The 23,268-nt window shown below is 45.9% G+C and overlaps 1 protein-coding gene across 1 annotated transcript in view; it reads right to left on the reverse strand.

Moving 5' to 3' along the window:
- Positions 1-23,268, reverse strand: part of LOC135399755 (transcription initiation protein SPT3 homolog) — a 64,615-nt gene that overhangs the window by 246 nt on the left and 41,101 nt on the right. The window contains exons 3-10 of the mRNA XM_064631485.1: positions 14,541-14,625; positions 10,156-10,242; positions 7,377-7,491; positions 5,867-6,012; positions 4,712-4,787; positions 3,680-3,801; positions 2,995-3,162; positions 987-1,100 (exon numbers count right to left, since the gene is read on the reverse strand). Of these exons, the coding sequence (XP_064487555.1) occupies positions 987-1,100; positions 2,995-3,162; positions 3,680-3,801; positions 4,712-4,787; positions 5,867-6,012; positions 7,377-7,491; positions 10,156-10,242; positions 14,541-14,625 (913 nt within the window). The remainder of the gene's footprint in view (positions 1-986; positions 1,101-2,994; positions 3,163-3,679; positions 3,802-4,711; positions 4,788-5,866; positions 6,013-7,376; positions 7,492-10,155; positions 10,243-14,540; positions 14,626-23,268) is intronic.

Here is a 23,268-nt window from a genome sequence, read left to right on the forward strand (position 1 = left end):
ATCAAGCGGAAGAATATCAAATGAGGAGTAAAATTGTTAACTGTAACTTGGGAACCTCAAGTCCATTTTCATAACTTGTAACTTCGTTACATTTTACACACTCCCGTAACTTGTAGCGGTTCCTTTTATTGAGTTACTGCACCATCCGTATTTATAAATGTGCATTTCCGATCAGAATGGAGCGTAAATTACACAAATACGGAATGACATGTTTATACATATACACATGTTTGTACAGCTTGGGACACATTATACGGAACACGGCACTGGCGTATTTCATGACCGGAGCCGCCCACTACTAGATATCAGAAAGAGATCGCGGGTGCCCGGCTATATAGACCTCTACCCGAGAAATGTCATCATGACGTTGGTAGGCAGACTGAAAGCGAAACAAATCGGAAGGGGAGGGCTGGGTTCCACGAATGGGCACTTGCTCGCTGCCTCCTATTGAAAGAAAAGTAGGACCGAACTCGCGTCCCTTTCAGGGACCGTCGTAATCCCCTCAAAACCATGTTCGCCCCTAGCTTCCAGCGTAGTTCAAGAAAACCAAATTGGCGGCGCTGTCGAACACTATGATGTAATTTGTTTATAAACAGGGAGAGGTATATTCTATCCATCTCCCAGTATTTGTGCCCGCTCTTGTTTGCCGCTAGGGTGTCGCGCCAATGGAGAAATGCGACACCCCGGTGCTCCTTAAGCGTTTCTCCCAAACTGTACATGCATTTTTATATACAAAGTGTCAGATATTGAATGTTCGCGTCCCACGAAGCTATGCAAGATGAAAATACACGCGTCCTGCAGAGCAAAGTAAGTGAAAAGTCAAGGACGGGGAAAGTAATACCTGAACTGTTCAATGAATGACAAATTACTTGACAAACTAACAAATGAATGACAAACTATAACGGAGAGTTGCTATGAGAGAGTTGCGGCTTCGTACATACATCGAATGTCCGCAGGACTGCGATATGTTGTCAGGGTCCGCTTACCGCAAAACACGTAAAGGATCCTCTTTGCTTCCAGTACCTATGCATGGCTTCTCTAATCTCCGAAGGTGTGATGGATTCCGGTTCCGCTAGCTCCGATACGCTGCTTCCCTCGCCCTGGAATAAATCGTACACTCTAGGAAGAAGAAGAGGAGGACGAAAGAAGCAAGACTACTTTTCGTTTCGGGGATTATAGATGCGTTGCTACACCCATTCCATATTGAATATTTCCACGCTCCGCGTTAACGAAGACGACGATGTTCCAGGCCCCTCTCACGCGATCCCCCATTCTCAGTTTTTTTCCCCCTTCTTTTCTCTTCACCGGTAAACAGCTCATCCTTCTCACTGTCCGGTCTTGTCTTCAACGTTCTATTAGTTCCATTAGTCCCTTTCGGGATCAAATACACGGAATTCTATACGATGTTTAGAGACTATATGCAGTGCACTGGATTAAATTTCAGGATGAGGGGAGTAACTGCTGTCTTATACTCTCCAATTTACTAAATTGTTTTCCCCTTGGAGTGTGGGCACGAGGCGTAAATGGGGTTGCATTGGACTTTGTGGATCTGCTTAGCCTGGTAAATGACTGTACCGATGTCGAGCTCAAAGTCTAGGTTATGCAAAAAGGAGATGTGCCATCATCTGTGCACAGCTGATAACACTCTGACGTGACTTGAATGATGGTTTGTGTTTACACTGAGGGAAGGTAAAACGGATAGGAACATTTTATTACAATTAACATGAACAAGACTTTCGTGCAGAGCCTGCACTTCATCACTTTGCAGTTTCATTCGAACCTGATGAAGTGCAGACTCTGCACGAAAGTCTCGTGCATGTTAATTGTAATAAAGTGTTCCTACCTGTTTCACCTTCCCTCAGTGTAACTTTGCAGTGATGGCCACTAACTACTTCTACAGTAGTTTAACTATAACTACTAACTACTTTGTGATTTAGTAGTTTAACTAGTAGTTCAACTACTTTTCGGGGGAGTAGTTAAAAGTACTTTTTTAACTACTGCAATGTAGTTTACCTACATCTATAACTACTTAACGTTGTCCACCAACACCAATCCCTTGTATTGTTCTTGGACACCTAAATATGAATCACAAGCAATGATAAACTTTGGCTCAAGCCATTGCTACGATCGTCAAATACAAAGCTTGCGGCGGGATTCTTTCTGTGCCTACGCGATAAACTAAGTTGCAGAATTATTTCACAGCAAATCAAACGGAGGAGGAGGAGGAGGAGGAGGAAGAGTGTCGTTGGGAGGAACCCGAGAGGTCTGCCTGCCTGATTAGGCGGCATGTTTCTCGGGAGGGGAAAGGTGGTGGAGAGGAGGAGAGGAAGGGTGAAGTGGAAGACCGAGCGGAATCCGCTCGGGGGGAGGATAGCTGCGTCCATGGGCCGACTTCAGGGGAACTGTGCCGGCATACGCCTATTACACATCTGAGGGAAACCCAGGAAAAACCCCAGACGGCACAGCCGGCCCGCGGATTCGAACCGCGGACCTCCCAGTCTCCAAGCGCACGCGTTACCGCTGCGCCACCGGAGCTGGTGCAAATCAAACGAGGCTTCACTAGACAAGCATTAAGAGTGAAGATTTAGTACACATGCACGACACAATTGCTCTGCACCTCCGTTCTCATCAAACAAGTAGCCCAAGGTAAAAGTCGGAAGCACAATCGTGCCGTAAAGCTTGCGGCAAAATCAGAAGTAGTTTGCGCCTTCAGTAACCTAACTACTGTAGCTAACTACTTAAAATAGTAGTTTAACTAGTAGTTGCCACTTCATTTCTGCAAGTAGTTGATAACTACTTTTTAACTACAACCAGGTAGTTTAACTAGTAGTTTAACTACATGTAGTTAACTACTGGCCATCACTGGGACATCTGCGTTGCATTTTATTTCTTGTATTGGATCGTTTGTTTTATTCGTCAGGTGACCAGCCGCGCTTGGCAACACTGATTTACCTGCCGTGGGAGCTGTTCTCAATTCCATTAAATCTATCTTACCTTGCCAGCTGCCTCTGAGGAAGTGGCGGCCACATTTCTCTCGTGTGGAAGTGGCAGAAGCACATTGGGGAATTCTGGATTGCATGTGACTGGTGGAAGAGACCAGGACAGAGGGTCCCCAGGCAAAGATTTGGAGTCCTTCTTGACGAGCAAGGCTAAGTCCACTATCTAGAACGCATCAAACTATTTTTATTTGAAAATAATGGTGTGCGATTAATGGTAAACTAGAACAACAGTCTGCTGAGCTGCATGTGAAAAGTACCCTCAATGTTTCGACCACCCTTTCCAACGAAGCGAGCCAGCATGCTGCACGCCAGCATCCTTCACTCGCAGGCAATGAAGACAACAGAGAACGACCGGACTGCCTTGGACCAATAAAACGCACTGGGAATGTGATTTTGTATTCTTGACTGATCTAGGGCACCTCACGGATCATGACAAGCTTACACAATATAGTACTACTTTCTCATACAATGATATATTTTCCCTAAATGGCAACATTTACGCTCTTCCCATGAACTGGATGCCCATGCATACAGCTCTACCCCTTCTACTGCAGATACAATTCTTTGTACCATATAGGCTAAGATTCCTTGGTTCCGACAAACATTTCGCATGAATTCACGTTGAACAAGGACTGTGCATTGGATGCATCACACAAGGAAACATCATCGCTGACGCCAACCTGAGCAACAGTCTCGTACGCCAGGTAGCTGAACAACTCCAGAGCTGTGCTATGAAGTCGGATGTCGGAGTGCAGATCCTTCAGCAACCACTCTCTGAATTTTCCTGTTTTGGTTTTTCCACCTATATTTGGAAGGATACAGATCTATCAGAATGGCGGCCTATATTGTAGCTGTACCAAAATGCTTTCGAGCAGGCGTGCCGTATTGGAACTTCAATTCACAGTAGTACAATGCTGGACAAAATGAAGAAAAATAGCATACGCTCTTTGGCTGCACGTTGAACATATGTTTATAAGTCCCAAACGCTGGTGTGGCGACGTTTGGGACTTATAAATGCTGGACAAAAGTTTACGAAGCACGCTCCGGTGCATTCCTTCCTCAGAGTGATACGCTAGCAGGGAATGGGACCGCACTGACTTACAGATATGTGTCTAGTTAACCCAGTCACCTGTTCGCAAGTCCGTACGGAACCATTCGCTGGTAGCGTATCACGCTGAGGAAGGAATGCGCCGGAGCATGTTCCGTAAAGTTTTGTCCAACACTGTACCATGTCGGAGCACACTACGCAATAATATATATTTAAAAAAAACTTTCACCGGAAAGGTACGCACGATTCTGAGTCATGCACTGTCCATTGTTGGATGCATGCATCGGTTCCGGTATGCACGGTAACTTGACGGTGGCGCTATCATCAGTCTAGTAACAGTTTCTAATACCACGACGAGGTTACCGAATTTCCCATTGTCGTGAAATAGCCTGCGATCCACGAAAGCTTTCCCACGCGTATAGGCGGTTGTTTGGAAATGAGATACGTTGCACCTAACGATAGAAATTTAAAGCATGTCGCTTTTAGTATATTCTCGGATTATCGTCTTTGGTGTGAGGGTCAACAATATTGTTGATATGGATTCCCACCAGCTGCACATCGCATTTTTCTTGGACACATCCCCCCCCTCCCACAATCCTCTCTTCTGTTCGATCTACCTATGTGAGAGCAGTAGCGGCAAGTTTAACTTACAGAAAGCACTTACAGAACGACGAACATCTTGCATTCGAATATTCCAAGTATTGTGCTTGATCCATGCACCTTGTGTGCGCTTCTGCTCTCTATAATGACGAAAAAACAGCATTCGTTCAGTAGGAACTAGACATATGTAACCTAGTACACAGAGTACCGTAATCCTATAACACTGATCAAGGCAAAACTTCGCAACAGTCTAATCTCCTTGCGCATCCGCCGCGTCTCGATTGCGGCCTATGACGGCAGCACCGATGTGAGACGCACTGAAGTGCACGACGCAGGAATGCTATTTGGAGGTATACTTGAGGTCAAATAGATTGAGAGATAGATGTAACATCAATGTCATAAGCAAGGACGTAAGGTGTTCATGGTAATCTTCAAAAGATATGGATTAAAGCACACGGAGGGGGCGCGAAAGAAAAATATATCGGGAGGAATAGAAATTAAGATCACAAGCACTGAGATTCACATAAAAAGTACGAGAGCAGCGCGCAATCCTGGTGCGCAAGGGAGTTTTCAATCACGCAGGCCGAAAAATGTGCTTCCCCCAGCCGCCAATCTGTGACGTCACGTCATCCGCCCAATAGAGAGGCGTCCGCCTTCTTTCCTTCTGCGGTTGTATTTGGCGTTCCGTCCCGCGTCTGCAGCGGAGCAGACGACCCGTCGCCATGCTTTCCATCTGCGCCATGCTTTCCATCTAGAGGTGCTCCGATGACCTGACGTCACAATTGACCATAGACAGCTGGGAAAGACCGCCACCGCTGCGCACGCTCTTTTGAATTAATTTTCTTCGGAAATGCGCACTTCCCAAAGGAAATGCTTTCAGTGACATTTTAGCGAATGAGGCAATTAATCATAGAAGGACAAACGCAAGACAAGCTTCATACCGCACGGTTACATACTTCAATGGAATGATGGCAGTTTAAGAGAACCAATCAGAAATGGCAATCAGATGGTGTGGGTTCGAACCCCACTGCTGGTGCCTTTTCTTCAACTGCCATCATTCCATTTCCGTCACATTTCCTGCACGTTCATATCACGCGGTAAAAAAAAAAAAGAATATGTTTGAGGTCTCTACAATGTTCCTTTAATGCCTGACTGTTTTGGATATAAGACGTCTCACATAGGCTTCCTACTGGCTCGAATTAACAGAAGTGTAACTTACCACATCTCGTTCGTGCTTGACCTCATCAAACACGGGGTCCGTGAAGACGCTCACGAGTTCCCCAGTTTGATCGATGGTACTGAGGAAGTCTCGGCAGAGTTTGGTCCTCTTCACGCGAGGCACCACCGGCGACTTACTGTCACCCACTGATGAAAAGCAGAGATGAATGTAAAGGTGGCAACCTTGAGCACTCGCCTCACGTAATGTATTGCGTGGTAACGGAAACCTTCTAACCTAACACTTTTTTAAAGATTTACACAGTTTTAGCTGAACGTGTTCCCGTGCTTTGCCCCAACGAAACGGAGTGCAGGATACAGTTTTTAAAGGTCCATGAAGTGACTCCCAAAAAATCTGAGTTCTGAGTACAGAACGACTCGCAAGGAAGCCTATTATCTGAAATATATCATATTTTTGCCATATTGTATTCAACGTAAAAAAAAGGAGAAAAAGAGGCGTGTAACGGTTGCCAGACACGCACCTTGCAAGCGGTCAGACGTCACTTACATCCTTTGCTGACTCCAAGGTTGCACCAAGCTAGCACGACAGTGGCCAAGGTCGTCTGCTTTTGACGTCATAGCCAGCTTCTCCGTGGCGCCAGCAGCGGAGGCGTCGCGGCAGTCGCCTTTTTGGCCGTGGCTTTTACTTAATACCTCCGTTGTTCTAACCGCGTTCACACTCCACATGGTGAATGGATTAGCGGCTACGAATGCGTACATATGCTTGCAGAGGTTTTTGAAATCTCTTCGTGGTCCCTTTAACGGAGCGTCTCCATCGACCGTTCGAGCGGAGCTTTGAGACGACACTACCTGGTAGAGTGAACTGAAACTACGCAGTGCTGCACGCGCGCACACACAAAACAAACAAGAGTGAAGAGAACCTATTTCGTATCTGAATAAAACAAGTAAGTAATCCTTGAAAATGTAAAATCTATGGATTCAGTTAATGTAGACGGAAACAAAAGCATCAGCTCGGAAGATGTCGACATTTCGAACAAAGACCGAGGAGCTCCGGGCCCATGTAGATGCACAGCTCTTCTCCGAAATATTGGAGGATCCGGACCTGAAGCTTTTGTTTTAAACGACACTGTTTCGTTTGTCTTCTACGCGACATTACATCGTTTCTGTATGTGCGAGCACCCACCCGTAAACGCACACGGACAGCGAGCGGAGGGGTAACGCCACTCCGGAAACACGCTCCCAGCTGACCGTGCTGATCATGTGCAGCGACCACACGGGCTCTGCTTTCGCTCGCTGCGGAGCGGAGCGTGACATTAACACGTTCAGCTAAAACTGGCTATAATCCGAAGCCCGCGTCCACGCCGTTTTCAACAGGCGCTCCTGAACCGACTATAGTGACGATCGGTCAAAATAGTTCTCTACTGAGATGGTGAACACAGCAACGTACTGTAATAGAATGTTACAATCTGGAACGAATCCGCACGTTACCTTTAACAGTTATTGACAGAACGCAATGATAACATAAATCAAGATAATTCGTAGGAGCTTTGTACCAGATTCTACACCGACGACTGCGGCTGCTGCATCCTCGTCGACTCCCATACTCGGAATCACGGAGCCTTGGAAGGACTTCAGCTCCAGGTAGCGTACCAGGCGAGCCAACTTTACCTGCACGAATGTGCGCGTGAAAAACAATTTTATAACGGCGCTCCGTTTCCTGAGGTTTGTGTAATTCATCTTCTTGACTAATAGCCGCATACTGCATAATGTACCGTAATTTGACGCGTATTAGCCGCGGGTTATGCGCGATATTTTTTTTTCTTACGGGCGCTCTGCTGCTTATCCACCGTTGCGGCTTATCTGATCACTATTTTTCCCTGGTATTTTCCCCATACGCCGGTTTTGACGAAAGGGTCGACAGTGTCCCTCGAACAGTACCGAACTGCGAATGCACGAACAATGCGTGACAGGGGCGCGTCCATATTCGAGTAGACTGACCTTCCGGGTGCCTTCCCCGGAGCAGATTTAACGAAACTGGTGACAGTGGCTCATGTATTCTGGAAGGCCACTGACCCGCCGATCCATGAAGACCCCGCAACAAGGGCACAATCCGATCTTGGCAGAACACTAGAACTGACCTCCTTTGTTGTATACCAGGCCGACCCCGGAGTGTGGACCAACGGGTTTATGGCTTTCTCCTTTGTCGCACAAATCAGTCGCGTCGTATTGCCCACGGCTTATCTGCGAATGCCGCTTATCTGCCCGAAAATTTTCAAAACGTTCCTAAAAACGGGTCCTGTGGCTTATCTGCGATGCGGCTTATACACGTGAAATTACGGTAGGTAATCGATTTGTTGTACGTAAAAGTGTAAGTGCGGTAGGACATCACTGTTGGCAATACAAAAAGAGATGCACAGAGGCATTCCAATACGTTTTTATATTTGGTGTTAGCACCGCGAATCAATTGTTGCTATCGGCGGCGTAGAGACATAGACACGCGCACAGGGGACAGCAGGAACGCGTGGGAGACAAGAGTGTTAGTGCGCTTGCTGGGACAGCTTCAGGGGAAACTCCGCCGACATACGACCAGAAAGGTCACCTAATACTCGGCTACGCCGATGGATTGCAAAGATAAATATATAACGAGAAACACACATAAGTAACAATAAATGTATGAAATAATTGTGTGAAATAACAAATAACGTAAATGTGAATACGTTAATGTGAGCTCACTTTGCTAGGACTGAAACGTCCGACATTTCTTAAATCAGTTCACCAAAACGTTTTTTGTTGTTTTGTTTTTTCTGAACAACGCCAACATACAAACGGTTGATTCTTGAAACGTTGCCATTTATCAACACGAACGAGCATTATTGCTCTAACTTATACAAATGCATTCGGGACGCGCTAATGCATCCGCCCTCTACGTATTTTTAATAGCTGAGAGAGACAGAGGGAAAAAAAGGAGGGTCCTAAAATAAGAAACGTTTTCGAGAAATGCGTCTCGGCAACAAGACGATCTTTTACACACGTACAAACGTGGACAAATGCACCTCGCATGTACACCAAATGCAGGACGCAATGGGATGTTGCATAAAGGACACTCTGCCATGACCATGGCCCATCGCCTTCCCCTTAAGTCACTTTCTTCGTTAAGTGACAACAGTCGTTTGGCACGCTCCATTTCACACGCGTCTCCGTGTTCCTAGAGCAGCATGCGGACGCATTTGTGCACAGTTTAACGTCAGGGAGGGTTCCCGAGAGTGTCGTCCGTCATTAAGCGCCTGCTCCTTATATGCTAAGCTTTCCAAATAATAGTAATAAATAAATAAATGAATAAAGAATACGCGCGTGCAGGGCACACGGGTGAATGCGTGAACGGTCAGTGATGGGCGCCAATCAGTACCACTGCTCCCCTTTACTGTCTGCGCCGTATATGCATTTCGTCGCACGTAATTGCAGAAGAGTCAACCGATGCCAGAGGAAATACTTTTTTAGTTATTGCATCTATGCATCGCATCCTTGCATCTACGCATGCATGCATGCAATTTTTAGTTATTGCACCATATTCTTGCATCTGTGATACGCTTCAGAGTACCCATTGTGAAGCTCTACGCGGTAGGGAGGTACGTGTAGGACAGGCCAGGCTAAGTACGAAATGCCAAACTGCTTTCGGGCTGTGAAACTGTGGTAGTAAAGAAGTGCTGACAGAATTCGTTAACAATAGCGGTAAAACTCATTCGCAAGAAAAATCGTCACGTCACAGGACAAGAATCCAGACGTTTGTATTTATAACTTCCGAGATACGGTTTTGCGAAACTTAGATTATGCGCCGGTCACGAACGAATGGAATGTCTCAAGCTATGGCGGTCTCCTGTAAAGCGTGCTTTCACTGCACTGGCGTAGTGCGCGCAGAAGAAGCACCCCAGCGCTATCCGTCGAGCGTGCGGACCATTTCCTTGGATACGCACATCGGGAAAACAGTAATGCATCGAAACTGTAAGCGAACAAAGCCGAAGCAGAACGAGCAAGAGCCTGAAGTGGCCTGAACCTGTGTACAGTACATCACGAGACCATCTGAACACCCCACGACTGCCAAGACGTTACTGTGTCGGTAACTACTACAAAATGTAAAATTTACCACGAGGGTGTAAAAATAAACGACTCGTATTCCGTGCGCATCGGCTTTGTCTTCGGTGGCCGAATCGCGTACACTGCACAGTGAGGTCACGTTCTGCATAGGCAGACATTGTGGTGTGACCTTTGCAAACGGTTTTAAACCACGTTGTTCATGCGCATATTACGAACGAATGAGAGCAAGCTCAAATATACCTTGTCTTTCCTGGTAAGGAAAAGAATATCCTCCAATCCAACGACCTTGGCCCCACGCAGCACTGAAACTTCGGCGGCTTGCTGGAGCTGGGACAGAGAGAGATGAGTCAAAGCAATTATAGACTGCACAGCACTACACAATAACAGCGTTTCTTTACAAACAAAAGAAAAAAAAGGACGGTATAAATCACAAATTCACTCATGATGGTCATATCACGGGCGTCGTATACTATCACATCGGAATGATGTGATGTTGTGTGACAGGCTGCGATATGATGCGATGTTGAAGTTGATATTGAATGGTAGTTTGAGATGTTATGTGACGTCGAAGTTGAATTCGGATGATATGCTTTGATGTTGGATTCCAATTATGAGTTTCGAAGTTGAATTGCAATGATGAGCTTTCAAGTTGAATTCCAATTGTGGGTTTTAAAGTAGCTACGAACCTAGAAAATCCGAACTACGATGTCCCGTCATTGAATGCTCATGCATGCGAGCAACAGTTTGGATGATTAGCATGGTCATTTAACATGATGTGGAACGCCATACTCAACAGCTTATAAAATATTAACACGTACGGTTGACGTGACTACAACTTTGCTGTAGGCCTTCACTGAGAACTATGCGCACTGAAGTTATATTTTCTCTCTCTCTCCCTCTCTTGTTCTCCTCAGACATACTATGCGTAATTTGCACCAAAGTTATTTTCTGGACGTGCTCACGTCGGCACGCGAACGCGCCTGCACGAAAAAATGACAATGATACGATTCCCCTATATACGAAACGAAAGCGGCGTTCCCCTACTTGTCCAGCTTTGTGTGCGAAGTTCTGGAAGCGGCAGAAAATAAGTACGAAAAGAATGAAAGACAGAAACGTCGATGCGTAAGAGCCCAGCGTTTGCGATCTCCTCAAACAGCCCATCGCAGAGGAATACGGTATAGAAGTAGCGGCAACAACATCAAAAAGTGCGATCCCTAAGAACCCGGGCGAGCACCATCCGGTCTTAATGCAAAGTGTCCGTCAGTCTTACATAGGAGCTGTATGCATATATGCAAAAGCCTCGAAGATGTTTCTCCTAATGCGCTTAACTTGATATCCATGGCAAAAGCAACGGAGGGACCCGTGAGATGAGTTATTCTGTTCGAGGCGGAATCATCATAATTACGACTCGTAGCGCCAACGGCACAGTCATCATACTTCGCCCTTCTTTTTCCTGCACTCATCTTCTTCTCAAACGACAGGAACTGACCCCCCGCTCTCAAGGTGAACATTCGGTATAGACCCTACGTTAGCCCGAACTTCGTCCGTCATCAGGAAAGAACATAATTTTAATATTAAGCTCAGGGTATGCATAAAATTAACGTCGATGACGACCTTATGACATCATGAGCCGCATACGCCGAATGACACCTTACAATTGGAGGCATCACCGTAAGGGTTGGAGATTACATGCAGTACCACAGCATTTGACACACGGACACGACATTTTACGTCGACTTGTCACCTGCCTCTCTGGAAGAGGAAGGATTCTTTCGAACAAGGTAACATTTCCTTGAGTGTGAGGGGAGACGAAAGCTTGCACCAAACTCTACACCAGATCGCTTGCATTCTACTTTTATGTTCAAAGTATACTTTCGGGTGGCGGCGCCAATATGCATGTCGGCTTCACCTCACACTTCCAAGCGTGAGGTGAAGTACGCTTCACAAGACTGCCATAATGGTAATAATAATAATAATAATAATAATAAAAATAATAAAAAAAAGTCAATTTCACCTTCTAGTTGCAAGTGTTCGACTTTGCGCCCTGCTTTAGAGAGACAGCGAGAGAAACCGGAGGCAGAGAGACACGCTAGATGGTAAAGTAGCAATGGAGTCCAAATGTACGCGGTAGTCCTCGGGCTCCCCGACCCCCGCCCCTCTGTGGAGTTCACAAAAAATAAAACTTCGTTGTCCGCGTGCTTTGCGTGCACAACACCTGTGCTACGCGACGCATTCTAGCGGAAAACCTTGTCACTCTCCCTAAAAGGGTGCGTCAACACGTTAAGAGCAAATCTGCTTTGATTACCATCGTGTTGTGGTCCAGCTCTGTATTCTGCAGTACAATGGAGTTTCCCTGCAACTTTAGGAGTATTCGCGTTAGGTGACGTGGAGAATTCGTCAACTTCATATAATTTTTATCGGCAAAAAGGAGAAGCGCATGCGCTGTTCATTCCATTTTGGTCATACAATTCTTGCATTCTCAACAATATATGATAGGGAAAACCGGCGAACATGCCGTTTCCGCCTTTCTTTTTTGGCACATATATCGCGCATCCTCACCACCAGAGTGGTCAGTGCATGCTAGAATGATATGCCAAGTAAATGTGAGACATGGTCACGTCAACACACCTGAGTATCACACACATTTATTTATTTATGGTAGTACCTCAAGGCGCCCCATTGGGGCATTACATGAGGGGGTAAACGAAGATAAAAGTTAACACAAGTAGAATATAAATAACACGGAAATATTAAATACACAGGAAATTGGCTAGTTCTCGCTTGAATAGAATGAAATCGTTAATTATGACAATGTTCTGAGGAAGACAGTTCCACTCGTTGGATGTGTACGGAAAAAATGAACAAGAAAATTGGTCAGTGTTGCATAGAAAACGTTCAACTTTAAGAATGTGGTCATGTCTCGGCGATGTATAGGAAGCAGCTGTGATGAAATTCGGTCGTAAAATGATGTTGTGAAAAAACTTGTGAAAAAGACAAAGTCGTAGAAACTTCCGGCGTAACACATGATCAGGAAGGTCTAGAGATAGCTTGATTGATGAAATGCTAGAAGGATAGTAATAGACATTAGATATGAACCGTGCGGCACGGTTTGGAAAGATTCTAGTAAGTTATTTAGTGTAAATAAATGCGGATCCCAGATAGAGGAAGCGTACTCTAATTTAGGACGAATAAGGGTAGTGTATGCTAGTCTTTTAACAGATGGTGGTGCATGCTTTAAATTACGGCGTAGGAATCCAAGTTTACGGTTAGCTTCGTTGATAATTGCATTAACGTGAGCCGTCCAACTAAGATTCGAAACTTGATGAATCCCTAGGTATTTATATGTGTCAGATTTAGAAATAGGACAATTATTTAAGGTGTAATGAGCGTTAGAATGTATAGTATAGTAGAAGCGCAATGTATAGTATCAAATAAAAAGTGGGGAAATCAATTCGGAATCTAAAGCGGAACAAGAACTAGGATCCATCTGCGGACAAAAACAAAAACAACAAAAGAAAAACGTTGGAAGCAGTAGTAGTTGTGCAGTTGTCGGTGGTACAGTCGACCCCCGTTTATCCGGACTTCATTTATCCGGATCCCGCGGTATCCGGACAAAAGGCACGGGAACGGATTTTCCTCCATGTATTTTGTTCTCGTTTATCCGGACTTCAGCTTCCGGACTCGGACAAGAATTCTAGGGAACGAAAGTCGAAAACTCTTGTAATCTAGCTTCAGTTATCCGGACTACCGTGTGTAAGATGAGACGCTGACCCCGCTTCGTCACCCTTTTTGCTGTGTTGGGGTTATTCCCGTCATGCGTCAGGGACCCACATTCCTCCGTAGGGGAGGCAACCTTGCACGATGAGCCGCTTTTCTATTTGTGTGCGTTGGGTCACGTTGATCAGTCGAGTCATTTGGAAATATCTCGAGCAACTGTCCGGTTCTGGAAGGGAAAACTCCAACCCGAGGGCCTGCTGCTTACGGCCCGTTGGCCGATGAAGACATTCCCCTAGCTGAGCTGCGATCCCTGATGCAGAGGCTCACTGCGACTGCCGTAGATGATGCGGCGGTTTGTGACTACTTTGAAGTTGATAAGGATGATAACGCGTGTGCAGCTATGACTGATGACGGTGTGATTGCTGCTGTTGCCTCCGATGATATGCAGCATGACGGTGCCGATGACGCCAGTGAGAAACAAGGCTCCGACATTGACACTTTGCGTCCGCACTGACATTCTTCGGGCAGCGCAACAGCGTGGCTCAACTCTATGCAATTAGCAAAAGTTTGCAGGAATCGGGTGCCTACACTACTATGCAACAGCTGTCATTGACGAGATTTCTGTGTTTTAATTAAACCTTGCTGTGTAGGACGTTTCTATTCGGCCGTTTCATTTATCCGGATGCCCCGGTATCCGGACGATTTCGCCGGGAACGGCACCGTCCGGATAAACGGGGGTCGACTGTAGTAGTTTCAGTGGTTTTATGTTTTTATCGCTTGCATTGACCGTACTTGAATCAGTTTTGACATTCCCCGATTGACAATCAGCGATGTAAAAAAGTTAGCAACAGCATCCGAGGAGGATCCAGTGAAAATGCACTAGAATAGGAATAACGCATAACACATACCAGGGATTTCATCTGCTGGCTCAAGATGGACTCCACCAGTCTCGCCGACTCAAGAAGTGGCTTTCTAGAGTCGCCGAATCCGTGCCTGCAATGTTCATTAAACGATTAGTATCCTATACAATGCACACACGTTTACGGGCACGCAACGACGCCAACAAGCGCAAGCAGATGATGAACAGATCGCTTCACGTACGCTCCACTTCATCAGCGTACGCAAATACAGGTATATACGTATTTGAAACGCACCCTAATCCACGTTGCGAACAACGACAATCTGACTGCAAAAAACAAAAACAAAAAATAAATAAAGTACAATATTCTATGTGTGTCATCTTCAATTCTGGCAACAGTTTCTTTTTTAAGCATGTTGGTTGTCACTTCGGCAAAATATTCTACCTTGAATGTCAACTGTCTTTCGCAGATGGCTCCCAGGAAACGTTTAGGCATACAACAAAACTACCACAGCGTTATCGGTTTAGGTGAAAACGTCACGGGAAAGCAACGGCATTGCCTTTCGCGAGCATCGTCGTAATCTGGATGCCTGTTTTCTAACGCGAAAACACAATGCATGTCAGACGACGGTATCGAGAGCCCACGTCGAGTTCCCCCCCCCTCCCACACACACAGTGACACACAAAACCTTAGCTTCTTATAAAGTCACTCAAAAAATCGCATCTATTCTTGAGACTTATCCCGTTGGCGAATGCAAATTCATGTACGCTGGTTTCATTTTATTATTATTTTTTCGCCCGAACTCTCTCTTCTCTCAATATTTACATACACGACTCGGTGTTGTGAAAGGTAAAAAAAAGAAACATGAAAAGCTAAGAAAAAAAGAAAAGATGACGTAGAAGAAAAAGGCAGGCGACGTGAGTTCGAAAAAAAAGAAAAAGAGGGCGACGAAGAAGAAGAGCGAAAGAATGGTACACATGTAACGAGGGGAGCTCACTGAAGCGCCGATGACTCCCCAGGGTTTGCAGACGAGTTTGGGGCGCTCCGCGTGAGGTGGTGTCATGAGCAGCGTAATGCGTTAAGCGACTACTCGGCCCGAGATGTAGTGCCTGCGGAAGCAGCTATAGAATCGCGAGGCGGGGCGCTACATCATACTGAACGCAGCAGAAAGGTGTACCGATATGAAAAATGGGGGAAAGGTTAAGGCGGGATGGGAAGCGAGGGATACGGGGAGTTGGAAGAACGTAAGAGGGGGGAAAGGAGGCGCTGATGGGAGGCATGTTGACTGCATAATGAAGCGCAATATTTCATAATTCGCCCGGGGGAAAGGGAGACCGGTTTGGGAGAACGAAGAGGGAAAGATGGGGAAGAGGAGGGAGTATATTTAGGGAAGGATCTTCTTAGCGAAGGAGAAAGATGAGAGGATGATATCGTCTGGATGAGCTCTTTTGTAGCAACAAGAGAAGACGACGAGCAGTGTACCATTAAAATGAGGGCACGTACACGAAATAGTACAGTTCGTCGCAGAGGGCTACCCGATATGAAGTACGGCGGGGATAAACTAAATAAAAACGGCGTTTATGAGCTAAATGTACGTTGAAGGGCGTATTAAGTGACGTTTTCTCCAGTTCTTTGTGCATAAAGCACGAAAAAAAAAGGCGCTCCCCTTTTAACATTTCCAAAATGCGCTGTCCTTTGAAGCCTCGTCAGTATGCGGGGTTCGTGCACCTTGTTACGATATTTGTTTTTGTAATTGCGAATCATAACATGTACTGATGTTGTTACGCTTCGGCAGGGACGGTGCAGAGTATGTTACATGAGGACCGAACCAGTGGTGGATAAAAAGGGAGGGGGGGGGCGATCGCCCCCACCCCCAAAACTCTAGGTTACACATTAGTTTTCCCCCTCACCCCTCCCGGGTTACAAGCTTCGACAAATAAACCTCCCCATCACCACCACCACCACACACACACACACACACGCCAAAGCGAGTGTCTGGATCCGCCCCTGGAACCCCTGGATCCGTCCCTGGAACCGAACAGAGGTCGTTCACAAGTCAGCCGAAAGAGGCAATATCAAATGCATTCCAAACAAAAGAATGTTCATCATGCATAAACGGCAAATATGGCACTCGCTCGGGAGTACCAGAATTTTACCTGCGGTCTTGAACGTCAATGGTATACACCCACATTTTACTGCATCACGGAGGCCTATATATACGTCAGTTCTGTTCGCTCGTATCAAGTAGTAAGCATAAACACAGGGAAGCCTGTGAACAAGATTCGTGACGACGAAAGCCTGAGCTTGGACATGAAACGTTTGTTGTATCGGTCTGCCTAATTTTCATGCCCAAGCTCAAGTCAGCAAAAATACGTAACTTAGTTTAATATTACATTATAAGGAAAAGCAGCCGAATAAATGTAACCCTAAAAAGAAGACTATTTGAGTGCTTGTACTGTCCAAGCGTAGTTATACAGTGTTATAAACAGAGGATTTCTCATGGGCACGGTGAGAGTTAATCTAAGGCCATTCTGGCTGTGCATGAGCATGTGCATCAGCACGGAGAGCTATTTGAAGCCTTGAGAAAACGACGCCAGACGAACTGACGCGTGGAAAATATTGTAAAACATGAGTAATTTATACCCGTGCCACACCGGCAGAAAAAAATGGCAGCATGTAATCTCAGTCGGGTCCCGAATGCCACTTCTTGCGATAGTCGTGATACACGTCAGACTGGAATGACAATAAATGCGATGATGTCGATGAGGATCTCCCACTATAGCCGCATAAGAGATGGGGTATTTGAAGAGCATAAACGTGTTCAAAGAGACTGAAAATGCCCATAATGCCCCACAAAATAAAAGAAAAAATGCTTTATTTCATAATTGATGGTCTGTACTATGTCGGAAAACTGCTCTCATCTTGCCTGTCAGGTGTCAGTCTGCGCCAAAATCAAATATACAAAAAGCAATTGTTGACAACGCCAGACATTTAGCAAAAATAATGCTTGTTTTCGTGCAAATTTATGACATAATTGGGCGGTGCGCAGTGTACAGCGCAGTGTAAGCAAGGGCGAATGAGTTGTGGCGATCTCAATACGCGGAAACTGTCATTCAGACGAATGCCATTAACTATCTTCGCATAGCACGGCACAAATGGTATTAACACCTAACTCATTACGCAGTAAATGTCATTTTTCGTGCCCGTGTGACAGGGGTATTAGTTACAGTTACATTTGTAAGACACCTTGGATGTAAGGCACCTTTATTCTATACTCGGGCTCCTTCTACACACTCTTCTTCCACCTCGGGGCAGACCCTTACAACATTTTACAGTCATTAACCAAAAGCATGTAACTGGTTACAGTTACAATTTACTTGTAGCTTAGCTATACTACCCAAGACTGCAAATGCACCTAACCCCAGGATCTGAATAATGGTCACCAGCCACCACTTTGCCTTACTGCCGAATAATCCATAGCAAACGAACTGTTCATCCACCGATCCCATCCTAACCCTTATACTTTTTAAAGAGCCTTCGGAAGTCTGTTCCGTAAACAACGCTGCAAGACATCATTAATGCTCCGTTGACAAGCTGGGACGCTTGACATATCCAAAAGAACACACAGGAACCCTGCACTCCCTGGGGGCCGCGTTCTTTGCATCTGTGGGTATGCACGTTGTACACCAAACTCGCAGGGGAAAATAAAGAAATACCCCGTCGTCCACTGTTTACAGCGCGGCCTAAATAGACCATTAGGCTTTGGAGGAATGCAGATATAAGAAGGGGAAAAAGGGGCGGTTTAAAAATAGAAGGGCTCGATTAGGACTAGCGTATGAGGTCCCAAGCGACTCGTAAAAGAGGAAAGGGTACGGAAGAAAGCATGAAATTATATGGTCGACATTTGCGTCTCGTGGACAGCTCGGGCTAAAATGAGAGACGAAAGGGCAAACCAGCGAGCAGAGAGGCCTTGGTGGTTACGAGACTTCGTGGGGCCCATCTTGGTACAGACGTGCATAACATGGCGAACTTCTAGTATGATTCGTAGACAATGAGATTAAAAAAAAAACGTGCAGAGTTTTTTGTACATTTGGAAAGCTTCTACGCAGAGTATAGGGTGCACTTGGCGTGCACCTCCGGTAGGCTTCAGCTGTTGGTGGGCACTGGCAATAAATAAATAAATAAACAGATAGTCTACCGTGCCGTTCAGTTGATCCGATGCAGGTGAAGCCAATGACCACAGAACTAAATTGCAAGCGAAACTGGAATGGATCTTCAGTGTGAGTCTTGTGAACTGATTTGTTATGTACTGTATGTCCCATGTAGTATATATGTCCTCATTGTCACAGAAATGAATTCCATGTCAGTACCCTTGCGTTTCGTGGGAGCTACTTTCATCACAAGAGCGCGGCTACGGTGGATAATGGGTAGACTCAAAATGCCCGCAACAGTCTCATCATACTTCTGAGAGCCAACATTATATACAAGCCAGGAGAGAGATGGAGAGAGTTAGAGCGAAAGGAGATAGGGACTGAAACGAGCGTATGACGTCATATTACCCGATGTCACCCACCGGTGTGCCCGAAAGGAGAAGCAGAGAGAGCGGACACATCACGCGACGGTGCCGCGAACACTCATCAATGTGTTAGAAGAGGAATCATTGACGCTACGATCCTTCGTTGAAAATGAGCAAGTGATGCGAATTTATCTATAGCATATCCATGGTTCGAGATGGTGTGGGTACAGTGTAGAAATGAACGGAGCGACCAATGAAACGCGACGCACGTTGCAGTGAAGCAACGAGCAGTGTAACACAAGCATTTTGATTATTTTTATTTTATTTTTATTTTTATTTATATTTATTTGATTTGATTTGATTATTGATTATTATTATTTTGATTATTATTATTCCACGAAGCAACTGTGGCTAGGAGCGGCGTACAGATGGGGACTGAAATGTAGCTAAAGAATACTGTGCTCACGAACCTTATTCGTAGGGTCTTTGTAAACTGCAGTTATTAAATTAGCTGTGAATCTTCTAACGAATTAAAGTGTTAAGCTATTAAAGAATTAAACATGTTAAAGAGTTATCAACGAATTAAAATCTTCAAGTCCAGCATTCTTATTTTCAATTGCCGCGGTCTAAGAATCGTCAGCTGGTTCTGTGTTCGAGGCTACGCCGTTTCGCCCATAAATGAGATTAAGCGATATCCTCTTCCGCAAAGGTCCGCTTGCGAAGGCGAGTATCCCCTTTATCGTGTGTCACGGAAAGCAAACGCCGTTCGGAGGGGTGCTCTTTTCTTGAAAGGCCTTTAGGCTGCCCGTGTGTGAGGGTATTTTTGATTTTCTGCACTACAAAGACCAGTGCAGTCAACACCCCATGATACACCGCACAGCTCGTATCACATTTCGCTAGATACAGTGCAGCAGCTAATTCACACCAGTTGCGAAAGTCTTTAAATTACGTCCAAGAGAGCGAATTTAGGAATACAGAATATCAACCGCACAGCAAGCACACGCGCGCGTAGAAACAACAAATCAATAATACATAAGCACAGTTTTCCTTCTTTTCGGCCTGGCTCTCTATACGCTCATCCTTTTCCATAAAGGTCCAAATACAAATTTCCAATTCCGAACTTTCAACAATGAAATGCAGCAACGTTCGCATCATACCAGAACCGAAAAAGAGGACCTTTCCCGTTAACTCCCAGGTCCCTGTGCCTCTCAACGCACGGGCGCACGTGAGCTTCTGAAAAGCGCTCGGTCCCCGAGAGAGAGCCCCTTCGGAGCTGAAGTGCCTCCGCCAAAGTGAGCGAGCGCACGCAAACGAACGAACGAAAGGGCATCCCACAGAGTCGGCGTCCTCCGTTTGTTAACTCATCCATCTTGTTCGAGCGACAACGTATACGCGATGTCGTTCCCCGCGGGCGAACCGTCACCGTTCTCGCTTTGGCGGCGCTGACGAGGGAGCGTCGCGGCTCCCCGCGCCTGCGAGCCGCTTCCGGAGTCCCAAAGCCACTGCGGCGTTCCGCGTTCCTTCCCCCCAAGCGTACGCGGGAGCGCTTTTACGGCGTCCTTTTTGTTTATGCGACTGCTGTTTACCGGAAAATGGAGACGAATGCTATTTAGGACGGGCGGGAAAATGGAGCGAGCCCACCATAACCAATTTGCGTGCCGGAGGGAACGGGAGGGAAAATGCTAGACTGCACTCTGTTGTGTGCAAATAAAAGTTGACGTAACTTTGAGCGGCGTTGTTGCAGGTGTATAATCAGGGCAATCCGTATACGGTAGTAAAATAAGACTAACTTCCACGACTACCTTCTAACAGCTTTCATTTTGTGGGCGTCACACAAAATACGCTGCAGTTCCAGCAATGGAGGCGAATATAGTGAAAAAAAAAAAAAGAGTTGGCATCAACGCCACAAAGCACACGTCTTATGCAAACAACGAGGGTTAGCGGATGCAAGCTCCAAAACATAAAGACGTCACAAAACACATAAGCCTCCAACGCCCAAGAATGGGTTATTCGGGTTCTTGCTGGGTTATTTGAATTTCATTTGTCTTGTTTGTTTGTTTCTGTTTGTTTGCGTGTGTGACAGAAAGGAAAAAAATAAAATAACATAGCGGTCCCCTTGCTCATGCAACAAGTAGTAATGCGATTGCCATAGTTGACCTGCTAAGAAAATACGGGGATAATTTTCACTTGCGCATAATGGTTTGCCGATATGGGTCGACTGTAGGAGCAGAACTGCAATTGAGTTATGATGCAATTACGGAGAACTTAATGCGTCCGTCGCGTATTTCGAGAGCCATTGATTTGAATGATCTGAAGCATTCACATGAAACCTGTGAGGATGATGACAGGCCTAAGTAGATTTACTACAACGCGTACAGACAACGGCCACCAACATGGGAAGTCTGAAAACAACAGTTTGTTAATGTCTGAAAGCTTACGACACTACGAAGCTAGAAAAGCTTGCGAAAACCTCCGCTTCGAGGCGCGCAAATTACTGGCCGCGCTCAGACCTCCGAAAGAAGTGATGCAAGGAGGTCATGTACTCGTCCTTTCACTTTCCCTTTTTCAAGCTTCTGCTGATAACTGCAGCATGGTTGCATGGTTATCTGGAATAAGAGCGAGAAGGAAACAGGAAGGAGCGGGTGACCGTTCTTCTTCTTCCGCTGCATTTTGCATTAATTTGGGGCTCGGCCAGCAGAACTGGTCAGCTCGGCCGACAATTTGCGCGCCTCGAAACGACTTTTTTCCCCAGTTTCTTTCTTTTTTATAAAAACCAAAGTACGGAATATATTTTGCAATGCAATGGGGTAAATCTGACGCGCGCTTTCTGGTCCTGTATAAAAAAAGCGAAACAGAAACGTGAGGTTGACTCGGCAATTTCGGATTGCTTAGGAAAATTAGAAAATTAGGAAAATTCAATTTATCGCGAATTAAATTTGATAAGAGTGCTCAGAAGTAATGGCAGAACCTTCCCCGAGATAAATGGCTTTGATAACGAGTACCGTGCTGAAACAAAATACGATTTCGATACTAGCCATGGTCTTAGGTATTGTTAAACAGGTAGATACACGATAGTTAACTGTAAGGTAATTCCCATGGATCCCTTGGCACGTCGCCATTCATAATCCTTTATTCATAGCCAGGAAGAGCCCCGACGGTCCAGACGTTGATATTTGTTGCGGGGGATTGAGTTCAGGACCAACATCTCATTCATTCGCATATCTGAACGCGAACGGGGTGCACAACGCCATCTAAGTATGAGTAATTTTATACTTTTACAGGCGAAAAACGCACTTCTGCAGCAGCTCCGAACTGAACGCTCCAAGTCCCCGAGCGACATCGCGACGTCAAAAGACAGATGAGCCTCTGCACAAACAAATGCGATAGATTCGCATGCGGAACAAAACAAGGAGGGGAACAACAGAAGAAAGCCGTATCCGTCTGCATAAACAACAGCCTTCCCTTTCCTGCTTTGGAGCAGGCAAAGGCTGTACCGGTATAAATGGGAATTCGTTGTTTACCGGCAACCCCGTTCTCCCTCCACGATGAGCCGGAACGTTGTGTATGCCATTACAAACTTATGGGCTCGTTTATTCGAATATAATGTCACGCACAACACAGAGGAGGAACGGCGCGAAATACACGAAGAAAAATGTTACTGTTGTTGACATGTAGTGCGAGCCTAAAAGAGACGTCACGGAACGATGTTCTGCGAGAAGTCGATGAAAACGGAACACAGCATAGGCATGGTGATCAAGGGTTACCGAATGGTGGTTTGGCGACGTTCGCATCTGCAAAACATGACTCTCTCTATCTCCTGCCTCTATAGCTGCCTCTACACAGAGGCAGCTATTATACAGGCGGTGCTATTATACATGCAGCCGGTACCAGAATTTGAGCCCAATTTGTGTCCCAGCCTTGGAGGCAATCATGTCAATATCTTATTTCTGGAATTCCCTTGTGTAAAGAAATGAACTTCGACGGGGCTTGCCCCCGAGCGTCGGAGTAGACGGACACAGCAACCAGCATAGACCTAGCTTCGTAGAACACCACCGTCCACGAGCTGTTTCGTTTACAATATATACACCCGTCCCAAGGACGCATCGTTTTGGAGACCTCAGTTCCCGGAAAGGGGAAGGGCGCCTGTCAGCTATTGGTCTGGGAACAGCGTCCACCCACACAACCGACCAACAGGGCTACTTTCGCAGGCCGACTTGAAACAGTTTCTCACGTTTCACTACAGGTGCTTGACAGATGTGT

This window comes from Ornithodoros turicata, chromosome 7, assembly GCF_037126465.1.
Source record: "Ornithodoros turicata isolate Travis chromosome 7, ASM3712646v1, whole genome shotgun sequence".
Taxonomy (NCBI): domain Eukaryota; kingdom Metazoa; phylum Arthropoda; class Arachnida; order Ixodida; family Argasidae; genus Ornithodoros; species Ornithodoros turicata.